A 13804-nucleotide genomic window follows, 5' to 3' on the forward strand; every position below is an offset into this window, starting at 1 on the left:
CCTACTTGGATGTTACTACTTGAGAAAAAATTATCCATTTATATCTCCACAACATTTTCCCTTATTTTTCTTATACTTTATTGCACTATTATTCTTCTCAGATTTCTGATTTGTGTTGTGATAATATTAGGGCATTATACACGATGATTAACCCTATGTTTTACAACAGGTCCAATCAAATACACATGGACTATCACTATTTCAGAGAAAAGGTGGTGGAAGGAACTTTTATCACAAAATTTGTTCCATCAAAGCAGCAGGTCGCTGATATACTCACCAAGCCATTAACAAAAATGCAATTTCATGGCTCACGAAACAAACAGGGCATGTGCTCTCTGCCAAGTTTGACGAAAAGTAATATGTAAATCAAGAAATTTTGGGCCGTATGGACAATTGTCCAGACATGCTCTTACGTGGCTCTGTCACAGCTTATCAACTTAACAATTAAGGCCACAACTTTGACTACTAGCATAACAAGGAAGGCCCTCCTCCAAAAATAGATAAGTGAAAACAGTAGACCCGTCAAATTTTCTCTCAACAGTATACGCATCCTTGACTTGACCCAAAGCAGGGACCGACGTAGAGCAGATTGCTCCTTACAGTGACCGTTACTATGCAACGATCTATTAAAATCGAGAACTTAATGTGAGGAGAAAGTAATTAATACGTAAGTTTGATCAACTCAAACCAGATCAATCATTCTTTTTAAATGTTTATTTAAAGAAAACCATCTTAGGCATAAAATCCCCAAAGCCATATCATGTCAGTCCTGAAATTTGGGTGGACTTGCGGTACATTTTCTAACTCTTGCAATACAATGGAGTAATACAATAGTGTTCCTAGGACCAAAGAATTCGAACCTCGAACCCATAAGTATAAGCTCTTGCTGCCCAGTTGCATTATACCCTATACTTAATTTCACATTTAAAAATTTATTTGAAAATTAGATACCTAAAATGGATTTTTCCATAAATTTTAGAGGCAAAAAGAAATTAAGACTAATAGGCGACTTTAAAGCTTTGACAAATGTATCTCTCTCTCTCTCTCTCTCTCTCTCTCTCTATATATATATATATATATATATATATATATATATATATATAAAGCTATGTGATGAAAGCAAGCTTGGCTGTTTCAGTTTGAGTAAATTGACCGCAAACAACCAAGTCAAGTCAAGAAAGTACAAAATTGGGGCAACTAATATTCAATAGGATTTCTGTGGATAAGTTTGTTCAGTAAGAAGCCGGCCTAAGATCCAAGGCTGCTAAGCGCTAGCAGCCGCGCGCGCTCGAAATTCCGTAAACAGAACTCTTGATCCAACTATAAATACAACCCCTTAATCCTCCTCTCCCTCCATCCCCAAAAATGTCGCAGATCACTATCCCCCTGTTTCCCCTCCTCACCATCGCCCTGATCTCACTCCTCCCTCTTTCCCGTTCAGCCAACTTTGAGATAAGGAACCAGTGCTCCTACACCGTATGGGCCGCTGCCGTCCCTGGCGGTGGCCAGCAGCTCAACCCCGGCCAGTCCTGGAACCTCTTTGTCAACCCCGGCACCAAGATGGCACGCGTATGGGCCCGCACCGGCTGCAACTTCGACGCCAGCGGCCGCGGCGGCTGCCAAACCGGCGACTGTGGTGGCGTTTTGGCCTGCCAGGCCTTCGGGCGGCCGCCCAACACCCTGGCCGAGTATGCGCTGAACCAGTTCAACAACCTCGACTTCTTTGACATCTCGCTGATAGACGGGTTCAACGTCCCCATGGCGTTCAACCCCGTCAGCGGCAGCTGCCGAGGGATCACCTGCAACGCCGACATCCTCGGGCAGTGCCCCAACGAGCTCCGGGTGCCCGGCGGCTGCAACAACGCCTGCACCACCTTCAAGCAAGACCAGTACTGCTGCACCGGATCGGCGGCCAACAACTGCGGCCCGACCAACTACTCAAAGTTCTTCAAGGACAGATGCCCTACCTCTTACAGCTACCCCAAGGACGATGCAACCAGCACTTTCACCTGCTCTAACACTGACTACCGAGTCATCTTTTGCCCTTAAAATAAACGGATCATGGTAAATAAAAGCTGCATGGCAGCTCCACTGTGACCTTGGTTTGGAAGCCAGTGTACAATTATCTATTTCAATAAGAAGAGCGCGCTGCTTTACTTTTATGTACTTGTAATTGATTTCATAGACTGCTTAAAAATCTGTGCTAGCTTGGATTCCTAGAACAAAGCATGTAGCAAGCAGCATGGGCTTGCTAGTTAATGACCGTTTGAATAAAGGATCAGCTTCTTTGTCTCGTGTGGTGCCTTTTTTCTTCTTCCGAATACGATCTTTTTTCTTCTTCCGAATACGATCTCTTACTAAAGATGTCGGTGGATCATATTTGGATTGGATATATCTTTAATCATATCTTTTTTTTCAGATATTTACATATTCGAATAATAATTCAAATTCAAACTCAAATAAAGAAAACTCATACCGAATCCAAATCTAAAATCCGATTTATGATCCGAATCAAGAATTCAAATTCAAATTCAAATAAAGAAAAATCAAACCCAAATCCAAATCTAAAATCCAATTTTACAATTCGAATTCGATCCAAAACTGATTTTTATATTTACATCTAAATCCGAATCCGAATTTTGAATTGGATTTTACCAATTTTCAAAATTTAATATCATTAGATATAAGAGATTTGTCTAAAAATGAATCCAATCCAAATTCGCATTTGAATCTGATTAGATATTTATGTATATTTGAAACCGATCGAATGTCATTTATTAAATTTGAATATGAATCCGATTTGGTTTCTCAATCAGATATTAGCTTTTTTTACATATCCGACTTTTTCGTATTGGTTCGGGTGAATGTCCTATTCAAATCGGATATATTGACATCCCTAAATACCACGTCCTGAATATACTCTTATGTATGTGGGAAAGAATTGATCTACAAACAGCGCTAAGTACTAATCCATGGGCTTTTAACATATCTTTGATAAGATAGATAAAAGTGACCTCAAATCTGTTCACTCCATCACATGTCCTTTTCTTACCCTTTTGCTGGTGGGACAGTTATGTCTTTCAACTTGTGGTCAGAACTAGCCGGCTGCTGGTATGCTTAATAACTAAAATGCTCTTGGTGAATAGAAAAAGAGAACTTTTTGCAAAAACAAAAAAAATAACCTTATGAAAATTAAGAGACTAAAAAGGATATTTATTTTTAAACAATTTTCAAAACACCCCAACTCCTACCTGTTTTTTTGTCTTGCATGCACCAAGTGGTGCATGCAACTCACTCTCAACTTTTTGTATAACCAGCTTAGATTTCTGTAACTACAATATAATAGAAGAATAAAGAATGCAAGCCCGAAAGGGCGTATGAATCCTGTTTGCGCTGAGAAAAAGGAAAGGAGAAATGAACATAAACGTAAAGGGTTGAAACCAGCTATAGGAGAAAAGGAGAATATGCGCTGAACGATCCACAATCGGCATAATCACACTACATGAAGACCGTGGAGTAGGCAGAGCTTCCAATGATCTTCAAACTGTGGCTATAAATCAACTTGGATTTTGACCTTATCTTAACTCCAATCCTCAAGGTCCAAACTGGTAAGCAGTGTGGGTACCCTTTTTTTATTTTTCGTTATGTGGATCTTAGATAAACCATAATCCACCTAAATTGAAACAAGGTGCAAAAATCTAATTATTATGTATGTTCTATAGATAAAAACGTAAACATCTGATGCCACGTAAAGTTGCTAGTTAAGCACCTCTTCTATGTTTAAGAGAAGGAAACTCCAATCACTCAACGCAGGTATACTAAGCAACCATCGATCTTTTACGGACTTCAATGCTGGAAGAGCATCCATGGCCTTGATGCTGCTTTAAAAATATAATATTTGCCTCTGAGGATGATCTGTGGTATCGTTAGAGTAGGACTATAAGAGAACAACTTTATTTGGCGGCCTTCTTGATTTTGGTAGTTGTTAATTATCCTTCAATACTTTGATTGAGGAGTCTTCACGCCAAATGTCCACACGCCAACACCCTGAGTCAACCATCCAAAATATCCATGCCTTGGAAACTGATTATAGCCATCAAACTTGACCTCAAAGACATTTAAATATTTCCTCAAGGTTGGCACAGGGTCGGGCTGTCGGTGGGTACCCCGTACCTGGCCCGACTCGGGCCCAAGCTTGGCCCCTCTAAAAAAAAGGGCATTAGGCCAGCCGAATAAATTTATCGGGCCAGCCCGTTTTGACCAGATAAGTCCGGGTGGGTCTGATAATTTTTTTAATATTTATTTTATTAATTTATATATATATATAATATTTTATTATGATTAATTATATGTATTATTTTATATTAAAAATATATTTTTTAATTTAATCGGATAAAGCCGAGCCGGCTCGGGTTTTAGGTCGGACCAAGCCTGGGCTGAAGTTTGGGGTGTCAGGCGAGCTGAGCCCAGCTCCTTATCCGGCCAGGCTTAAAAGGCGGTCCAAAGCAAATCGTGAACTCGCGAGAGGGCTAGAAAAGCTCGTCAGATTGATGCTCAAATTGTATTCTTGTCTGCTTGACATTGACATTAAGCATAATACACAGTCTGTGGGGAGACATACAGTGTTAAGGTTCCCTCTATACGTAGAACTAAGAAGAGATGAACAATCTTCTTGATGCTGGTGAGGCCTACATTTATTTGGGAAAACATACCAAATTTAAGACCTGTGAAGTTATGGTAAATGGGGGTTAAATTTCTTCAAATGGTTGTGCTTCATGCCAACTGGGAAAGTTCCTCTAATTTATTCCTTCACAATTAAGTCAAATTTTGGATAGAGTTGTGAGGTTACGGTTTGAATGGGTTATGAAAATTTGATATTTCTCACATAACCCATTAGTTAAAATATTAGGGTGCTTGAACTGCGATTTCTTACACCTCTGCTGCTTTTTTTTAGTTATCATCTACAATTAGGCTGCGCATCAGGTCGAGCCAAGTCGAGAGTGAGTTGCATCTGATGCTCGGTGCACACAACACATGCACGCCAAAAAAAATAGAGTTGGGATATTTTAGAAATTATTTAAAAAAAATGTTATTGCTAGTCTTTTTAACTCTTTTGGTTTCTTTTTTATCTTTACAAAAAGTTTTTTTTTTTAATTTATCAAGAGTGTTTTTGTCATTAACCATATTTGCAACTAAAATTTTGTACACCAATAAAGCATACATAAAAGTCGACCCATTCGTTGACCCATGAGGGCCCGACAAGTCTTATAGGTCTTGGACACAGCCTGATACTCAACTGTTTAATCTCAGCCGTAGGCAAGCCCAATATCAAACAGTATCATGTTGGACCTAACCACCCGAATTATTGTGAATAAAATTATTTTGGTAGTTTTATAATAAAAGATTTTAATACTGTCATGTGGTCACATGGGCCTTATATCAAATATTAAATTAACAACAATATACAATACACCCCACCCATAGCATACAAAGTTATGCTCCAAAATGAGCCATATTCTCGTCCCTTTTTGCAACTACGATACATAATTCCCTAATATTTCTACTACTTTGCTTCTTGCTCTTCTTCTACTTCATCTGCTCCTTCATTGTCACTTTTTTTTTTTTCACCACTCATGTGTACAAGTGGAAACAATCAATATTTTTTTTCTCACGACATCCATCATCAGAGCTTTTTCAGCAAGTTCTTTTTCCTCTCTTGATAGCTACAATTTCTTCACATATTTGATTTTTTTTTTTTAAATCATAGAAATATGATATTTTATCATTAGCATGATTATAAGGGCAGAGTACTTTAGAATGATTTAGCTTTGATCTCAAAATTAACTTGGACCTAGAATTAAGTAATATTATCAAATCAGTAGATGGGATCCAAATCAATATTGTCATGTGGCTGAAAGAGTCCCCTCGAGTGGATCAACCAATGATGCCTCAACTGGTTCGGATGCATTGTCTGATCATATAAGTTCTGATCCCATAAACCCTTTCTTCCTACATCATAGTGATAATCCCGGTGCAATTCTTGCATGTATCCAAGTCTTTAACAAAAAAGAACTAAGGCAGCAACAGTGTCTAGAACATTATGCCGACAAAAATTCTCCTCCTTTCATGTGTTTACTTGCTACTACTGTCAAGAAGAAGCCTCTGTGAACATGTCCACCGGAGGTAGAACCGCGTCTGGGAAAAAATTAAATTTAGGGTGTTAACAGGGCTCCCTTTGAGCTCCTCATCATCAAGGCGGGAGTTACATCTTCTTGAGGCACCGTCATCACCAGCTGCTCATCCTCCACGTGTCATCCATCCATGGCCCAAGGCCACCTCATCTTCAACGCACCCTAAGCACTAACTTCCCTCGCATCACCCACGCGCCATCATTGAGCAGTTAAGGTACGTATTAAACTCCTCTAGTTAGGACTTCATCTTCACACCTCTTGCCCTCCTTTTCCTCCAAATTCATCCACGCGAGCCTTAATCCCCCATCGCACCTCGTTACTCATTCATTAGCTTTTAACACTCCACTCGTCTCACATTAATCCAATAGCTCCTAGCCTTAACTCTCAACCACCCTAGCGAGTCTCTTGGGCTGTCTCCTTACCCAAAACTGCCAGCCCCACCATTTACCTCGCATTGACATCCCATCACCAATTTAATCCCTTCGGCATCCACAGTCACCTTCGCCTTACCCAAGTTGTAACCGTCGACCAACCTTGAACCAAGTCAACCGAACCCACTAGGTCCGACCAACTCAAACCTAGCTTAGCTCTTGGCCCTTCTGGATGTATTAGCTAATCGAGAATAAGAAGGCCAGGGAAAGACCTGAACCTTTCTAATCATAGACCAAGCCCACCAAACCCATACCGAGCTCACTCCCTTCTTCCGAGCTCGACCTATCCTCTTGGAGTCCAGTAGTTAGGATCATCTCCAATGCAGCTCGTGACATCCTCGGTATTCAGTGGGCGCCATCCAACTAATGGTATTCCTCTCGTTGCCGCAACTCGAGTCGACCACCGACAACGTCCCTCGTAGGCGTGTTAGATGACCTCGGCCAGGCGGGCCGAGCCCTACCGCATCCAGCGCGCACACGTTTTCACCTATAGCTGCACACGGCCGACCGAGGCCAACCACAGGCGCAATCCCGCGGCCATCCGAGGCTGACAGCAGGCGCGATACCTTCGGTGTCCTCAGTCAACAGCGACCAGCGCTGTTGTCCAGCAACGCCGAGACCTATCGGCCAGCTCCAGCAGACTTCCAGGCGTCATCGGCCGACACCCAATCGGCCAGATATCCGAGACGTGGCTTTGCCACTAGTCTTCTCTCGGATCACTTTTGCTGTTAAGGTCGACACCCGATCGGCCAGGTAAACTCTTAATCTCCCTATAGAACGCGGAACACGGGTGTATTTTGCTTTTACCCAGGCTCTAGCCTATAGCCACTGTCGACAGTCCTTTCGAGGCACTTCGCCAAGGACACGACTGTGGGTTAGCAAGACCACTTAACGGAAACTCCATGGTTTGGCCTTTCTTAGGCATGGATGTTGTGGTTTGCATGTGAATGTGAGTGAGTTGCGATAGAATACATTTGTATCGCTCACGGCTGTAAAAGCTTGATCCTTCTAGTCTTGTAGTAGGTTTTAGCCATTGGGTTTGAGAAACCGCACTTGTGTCGTTGTCCGAGGGTACTTTTAAGTTGAGGTTGCTGTTCGGTAGAAAATATTTTGTAAATATAATTTGCTTTAAGTTGGTTTTTATACTACCGCGAGCGAACCTGGAGTTGGGATCTACACTCAGGCTTAGAAATTTGTAGGCCGGGTCTAGGTTCCCACTTGGAACCATATCATGGGACTTCTCTTCCATGACGTTTGATAAGGAGGGTGGCCGGGGCAAGATCACACTAACGGATGAGAACATTGGTGTGAAACCGGAAGGACGATATTGGCAGCACATGGAGGCAAGAACGAACAAAGTGAGGCTAACATTGGTAGCCTCTGTGGGGAGTTGGACTGAGGCCTCAAATATTTAAGTGAGGTTACACGGTTGATTGAAGCTTTGACCGAACCCGGCGTTCAGTCAAAGGAGAGACGGCGAGTTAGAGCGGTCAACACCCAAACAGTAGAAGAGGCTAGTGGAAGGAGACTGGGTAAGGGAAAGTCAAAGTCAGACGGAACGATGTGGACAAGCCCAGCACCAACAAAGGCGACAAGGTTCAGACTAGGCCCAAACAACTCAGCAGGACCGAGTGAGGCGGACCAGTTTTGAGGAGCGCATTCAGGCGCTAATGCTGAACAGCAGCCGAGTCTAACTCGATCGACCCGGTTAGTATTTGCTTTTGTTCCTGTTTTCAGTTTCTTGTCTCGGCTCCGACCGAGACGAGTGAGACCCGATACGCTCAACAGTATATAACTTGAGCTTTGCATCTAATAAGCCTATCCCTAGATGGAATTGAAGAAGTGTCTCTTCTCCCGCGGGGAGTTTCTCTTCTTCTCCTCTTCCTGGCGGTTATCTTGACGCCAAAGACATCTCTCTCTGCTGGTCTTCTTCACCAAGAGAGCATACCGCCTGAAAATTCCAGAGAGGCGGCTGCCGGATCCCGCCCCCGGAAGTTGCACACATCTTCATTCCCAACCCAACGGCCGGTGGTAGAGCAGGGTGCAATCTCCTCGGCCACGGGGGAGATTAAAGGCCGCGTTCCTGTCTGCAATTGCAGAGGAGGAAGACGACGTTCGAGCATCGGGCAACAGACTCCAAGCCTGTGCATCGACCACCGGCGGAACTCCTAAGGCAGATAGGTATCTTACTCTCCCGTGATACTTTCTGTTCGAGTTTCTGTTCTTTCCCGATTGGAATGAGATCTACGTTGCTGACGTTCAGGCGATTCCGATGATCGGTCTAACGCCTGGATATATCGGATGTAATCATTAATGATCGGAGGTTGAATCCGATTGAGCTATTAAGACGATAATCAGGCGCATTCCGTCGCCATGTTGGTGACCGTCTAACGCCTATTCTCTGTCCGGACGGTCTCGGATTTGATCTAGCTTCCTTGGTCGCAATCTTTAGTTGAATGTGGATTGTCTGTTGTTTGCATCGAGGAATCGGAGGAGAAGATGGAGGAATCCAGTAGTAGATGATTGGGTTTCCTTTGGGTGCTCTCGATTCCTGCTACATACCGCGCCTGTAATCCCGGATACAACGTTAACTTTTCTATTATCATCGCCCAAATCTGAGGACCATTCTGACGAAAGTTGGGGCCTAACGGAATAGAATCGAGTGAGATGTTGATGCCAGCCGGAGTCTGGCGTAGACAGGCGGTGAACAGAACCGGGATCAGCCGATAGGCACCCGCTTCCCCAATCTTCATCTGAAATTGGGATTTCGCCCTCCTTGTTGATTCATTTCTACGATTTCCCCTTGTTTTCATTTAGTTGTTTAATCTGTTATGATTGATTTGGGGATTTCGGTGTAATCTATCGAATCTGTCCAAGGTTGACGCTAACGCAGACTGTTATCAGGTTCTATCGGAAACCAGCGGCGAAGAAATCATCTCCGGTGCTATCTACGGTGGCATCTAGCTGTCGAGCAGGATATGGTCGCCTTCCTGAATGTGTTGAGGATCGCTGGACGCGATTACAGCGCAATCGGAGCTGCTGTTGAGTTAACGCCAAGATTCCAAAGCTCCGCCTGAACCTGAAAAGACGTTGGAACAGGGGAATCACGTCCTGCCGGCGACAGACGTCAGTTCGATCGGCCGGCGTTGATTATCCCGGCCAAATCAGAGGTATAGCATGGAACGAATGGAATCCTAGGAGTCTAGAGATTGTTCATGCACAGTTTCGGAATTTTTGGAGATCTGATGATGCATCTGTGAATTTCCGAAGCGCCGCTGTTTTCTGAAGCTGTCGAAGAAGACAGAAACAGGGAACGACTGAAGACTGCCAGATTCAGGCGACCAGAAATCTGGCGCGCTATTCCTCCCTGGAGCTGATTTGGGGCTGATACTTGGGCGTCCATTCCTCATTCCATGGGAGGCAGAATTCCACTTGAGTTAGCCGAGTTGAGCAGCATCATTGCAACCATGGGACGCAAAGGGAAATCTATTCAGCAAGGCATATTAGAACCCGAGGGTGATTATGAGGCTGAGGCAGAAATGGGCCGTGGTGATGACCGGGTAACACGACTTGATCAAGACATGGGTGAGGTTAGAGCCCAATCCCATAAGTTAGACGCCTTGGATGAGATAGGAGGGATGTTGTCGAGTCTCATGGTCTCTCTTCAGGAAATTAAAGCCTCAAATGAACAGCTTAATCAACGCATGGAGCGACTTGAGAAAATGACACAAGGTGTTACTAACCACCAAGATAAGGGAAAGGGAATCCTTTGTTCACTGAGCACATGTTATAAAAAGGGCAAAGAAGATTTTAGGCCACCCGCCATCCGAGTCCAATTTCCTAAGTTTGAGGGCAAGGAACCCCATCATTGGATATTTAAAGTGGAGCGATACTTCACTTACCAAAATGTGCCGGTTGAAGATTGGGTCATCCTCTCAGGACTACACTTTGAAGGGGAGGCTATGCAATGGTACCGGAGGCTCGAGCACACCCACCCGGTGATAGAGTGGAACTTTTTCAAAAGTGCACTTCTAGTACGTTTCGGCGAGTCACCATTTACGTACTACTACGACGTTGAATTAAAGAACCTTAAACAAACGTCTACAGTGGAAGAGTACCAAAGACGGTTCGAATACTTGGCTGGTATAGCACAAGGATGGTCAACTAGGGCTCAAATTGGTGTATTTATCTATGTCAAGGCCCCATTGAGTTACTGGAATGTTATCCCAAGGCCAGAAGTATAGAAGAAAAGATTAGGCGGCTGAACATGTTACGCAAGGAAGGCGACAACGAAGAAGGCTACGACGAATTTGAGACCTAGGCCCAAACAACTCAGCAGGACGAGTCAATGGAACCAGTTTTGAGGAGCGCATTCAGGCGTTAATGCTGTACAGCGGCCGAGTCTAACTCGACCGACCCGGTTAGTATTTGCTTTTGTTTCTGTTTCAGTTTCTTGTATCGGCACAGACCGAGATAGTTGAGACCCGACACTAAGTTGAGCTGTAATAACCCTATCCCCAAAATGAATGAATTGATGAAGTTTTGAATCGTGTGTTCTTGTTTATATTATATTTCCATTTTATCGGCTCTTCTCCCTAGTCATTGTAGTAGGCTAAGACCTTTGGGCTGGGTGAGCCATCTTGTATCTTCTATCTAAGGGAGTTTGCGCCCTGGTTGCTGTCTGGCAAGGTTGTAAGGCTTATTAATTTAGCCGACTTAACGTACCTGTCCAAGAGATCTTGGGAAGGGTCAGCCTTTGGCAGCACTTTTGGGTGTCGCAAGGCAGCACCCTATCAAAGATGTGTCTAACTTGCAAACTAATGAGAAAATAAAGTAGATGAAATTCATAGATCAAAGTTCATATATGAAATACATTAATTAATAATAAACCAGCATCGGTTAATGACTAATAAGCATGGGCAAGTAAACACGGACATACTAATTTTATAATCAGAGGCTAAATGAAATAAAAGGTTGGTATCTTTGAGGGGGAGAGATAAAGAGTGAAAGGGAGATATATACATATAAGAGAAAGATAGAGAAAAAGCAAAGAAACAAAGAAAGAGGTGGAGATTGAGAAAAAGGGTGAAAAGAAAGAAATAAAGAGAGAGAGAGAGAGAGAGGGGGGGGATGAAGAGGGAAAATAAAAAGAGAGATAGAAACCAAGAACAAGAAAGGGAAAAGAGAAGGAGGAAGATAATAAAGAGAGAGAGAGAGAGAGAGGGGGGGGGGGGGAATGAAGAGGGAAAATAAAAAGAGAGATAGAAACCAAGAACAACAAAGGGAAAAGAGAAGGAGGAAGATAGTAAATGGAGAGAGATGGGTAAAGAGGAGAGATAAAGAAAACTAGAGAGAACAACAGAGAGGGGAAAAAAAGAAAATAGAAAAAGAAAAAAAAAACTAGAGATAGAGAGAGAAAGAAAAGAAAGTAGAGAGGGAGAAAAGTAAAACTAAATAGATTGATAGAGAGAGAGAAAAGAATATACTGGAAGAGAAAGAAAGCTAGAGATAGAAAGAAAAAGTTGAGAAGACAAGGGAATGATAGGGAAAAAGATACGGATAAAGCAAAGGGGCATACATAACTCTAAATTAACATGCAAAATTTAACAAATTAGTATAGTTATTTGAAATTTTAAGGAATGGTTATTTTCTTCTCTTAAATCAAGATTATTACTAAGGGTGGGCGCTGGGCCCACCTGGACTGGGTACCCGGTCAGGTAAGGCTCCTGTTCAGGCTGACAAAACGGGGCCCGGGCCCCGTGGGCTGGCCTCGGTTGGCCCATTCATATTAAAAATAATTAAAAAATATTTTATTTTAAAATTTAACAATATATATTTTATTATTTAAAATGGGCCTCGGTTGGCCCATTCATATTAAAGCACATTAGTTAAGTCACCACTTTATCCATGAAGTTGTTGGTGATTGAACAATAATAATGAAATATTGCTCCATAAATGATGGAGTTGCAAACAGATTTATAAGACACTTGACCATTCTAATTTAGAAAATTCAGGTCATCTCTTGGAGTATCAGTTCAGCATCAAAGGGAATTATCAAAATATGATGCAAACAATTCTAGTAAATGTGTAGAATAAATATTGAAGTTTTTGTTTTAATGTCATAGAGTTATGACATAGCAAATTAAATGTTTAATGTCAAGAGTTATCAAACCTTTTTTTTTATTTTTTAATGTCTTTTAATATCATGGTTGTAATGATCATTACTGTGGAGGTTTATGAGTCAAAGGTTGAGTCTCTTGACGTAACCTATAAATAGGTGCATTGGTTCGTATTATTTGTATCAAGTGTAAAGTGCGCCAAGGTGGCCTTGTAGGAGTCGTAAGTTGTATGAGTGCTTTCTTCCTCTAATTCAAAAGCGGTTTTGCAAAGTTTATTGTGTGCACCATAAGCTATGGTTTTCTATTGTTGTTTATTTCCAATAAAGGCAAACATAGATGTTTTTAATATCAAATGATAAGATCAATAAAAAATCTTGCATCAAGTCTTGCACATGACATAACATGCATTAGACTTCCAACAAAGCAAAGGTTATATTTTCTTTTATCGTTTTTCACAAAAGACAATTGCTTAACTCTTTTAACAATAGTACATAATCACATGACAATGATACAAACAGGCTCACAATTTTCAAATGTTCAAGTCATCTACCTAATTGGCAATATGCTTGATCTTTATTATGACTATTTAAAAGAAGGAACAATTATATTAGAGACTATCATACAATGATTTTTTATCTTGTACAGTCTTCATTAATATGCCTTTAATGGAAAGCATTTCTTTTAACTCACCATTCATAAAGCAATTTTCATGACCAAATATCTAGGTCTTAACATGCAAACAAATCACTTACTGATATACCAGATTTATCAAGCACCTCATTAAGGTCAACCCATAGCCACACCAATGAATGCATAGAACAATAATTCAAGTATCAAAGGAGCTTTAGACCTTTATGACTTAATTATCAATTTTTGAAGCATAGATGAATTATACTCAGTTCATTATTTTCTTAATTGTTCTATAAATCAATTCACAAGATGATGATTGAATTCACTAATAAGCTTTAGTTGGTTCATTGCTAAATTGATCATCATTATGTTCATTTCTCACTGCTTATTGAAATATCAAATAGATCAAAATTGATCATCAATAGGAACACTA

The 13804-nt window shown here is 41.7% G+C and overlaps 2 protein-coding genes across 2 annotated transcripts; both read left to right on the forward strand.

Annotated features, from left to right (window-relative positions):
- The first annotated feature begins 1334 nt into the window (after positions 1-1334).
- Positions 1335-2295, forward strand: LOC116264070 (protein P21-like). Its single transcript, XM_031644011.2, has one exon. The coding sequence runs from the start codon at positions 1366-1368 to the stop codon at positions 2047-2049; it is 684 nt and encodes a 227-aa protein (XP_031499871.1). The 5' UTR covers positions 1335-1365; the 3' UTR covers positions 2050-2295.
- Positions 2296-8431: 6136 nt separating this feature from the next.
- LOC116263503 (uncharacterized) lies at positions 8432-11186 on the forward strand. Its single transcript, XM_031643232.2, has 2 exons — positions 8432-8803; positions 9527-11186. Exon 2 carries the CDS (start codon positions 10036-10038, stop codon positions 10864-10866), a length of 831 nt encoding a protein of 276 aa, XP_031499092.1. The 5' UTR covers positions 8432-8803; positions 9527-10035; the 3' UTR covers positions 10867-11186.
- The last annotated feature ends 2618 nt before the right edge of the window (positions 11187-13804 follow it).

The sequence above is a fragment of the Nymphaea colorata genome, chromosome 11, assembly GCF_008831285.2.
Source record: "Nymphaea colorata isolate Beijing-Zhang1983 chromosome 11, ASM883128v2, whole genome shotgun sequence".
Lineage (NCBI taxonomy): Eukaryota > Viridiplantae > Streptophyta > Magnoliopsida > Nymphaeales > Nymphaeaceae > Nymphaea > Nymphaea colorata.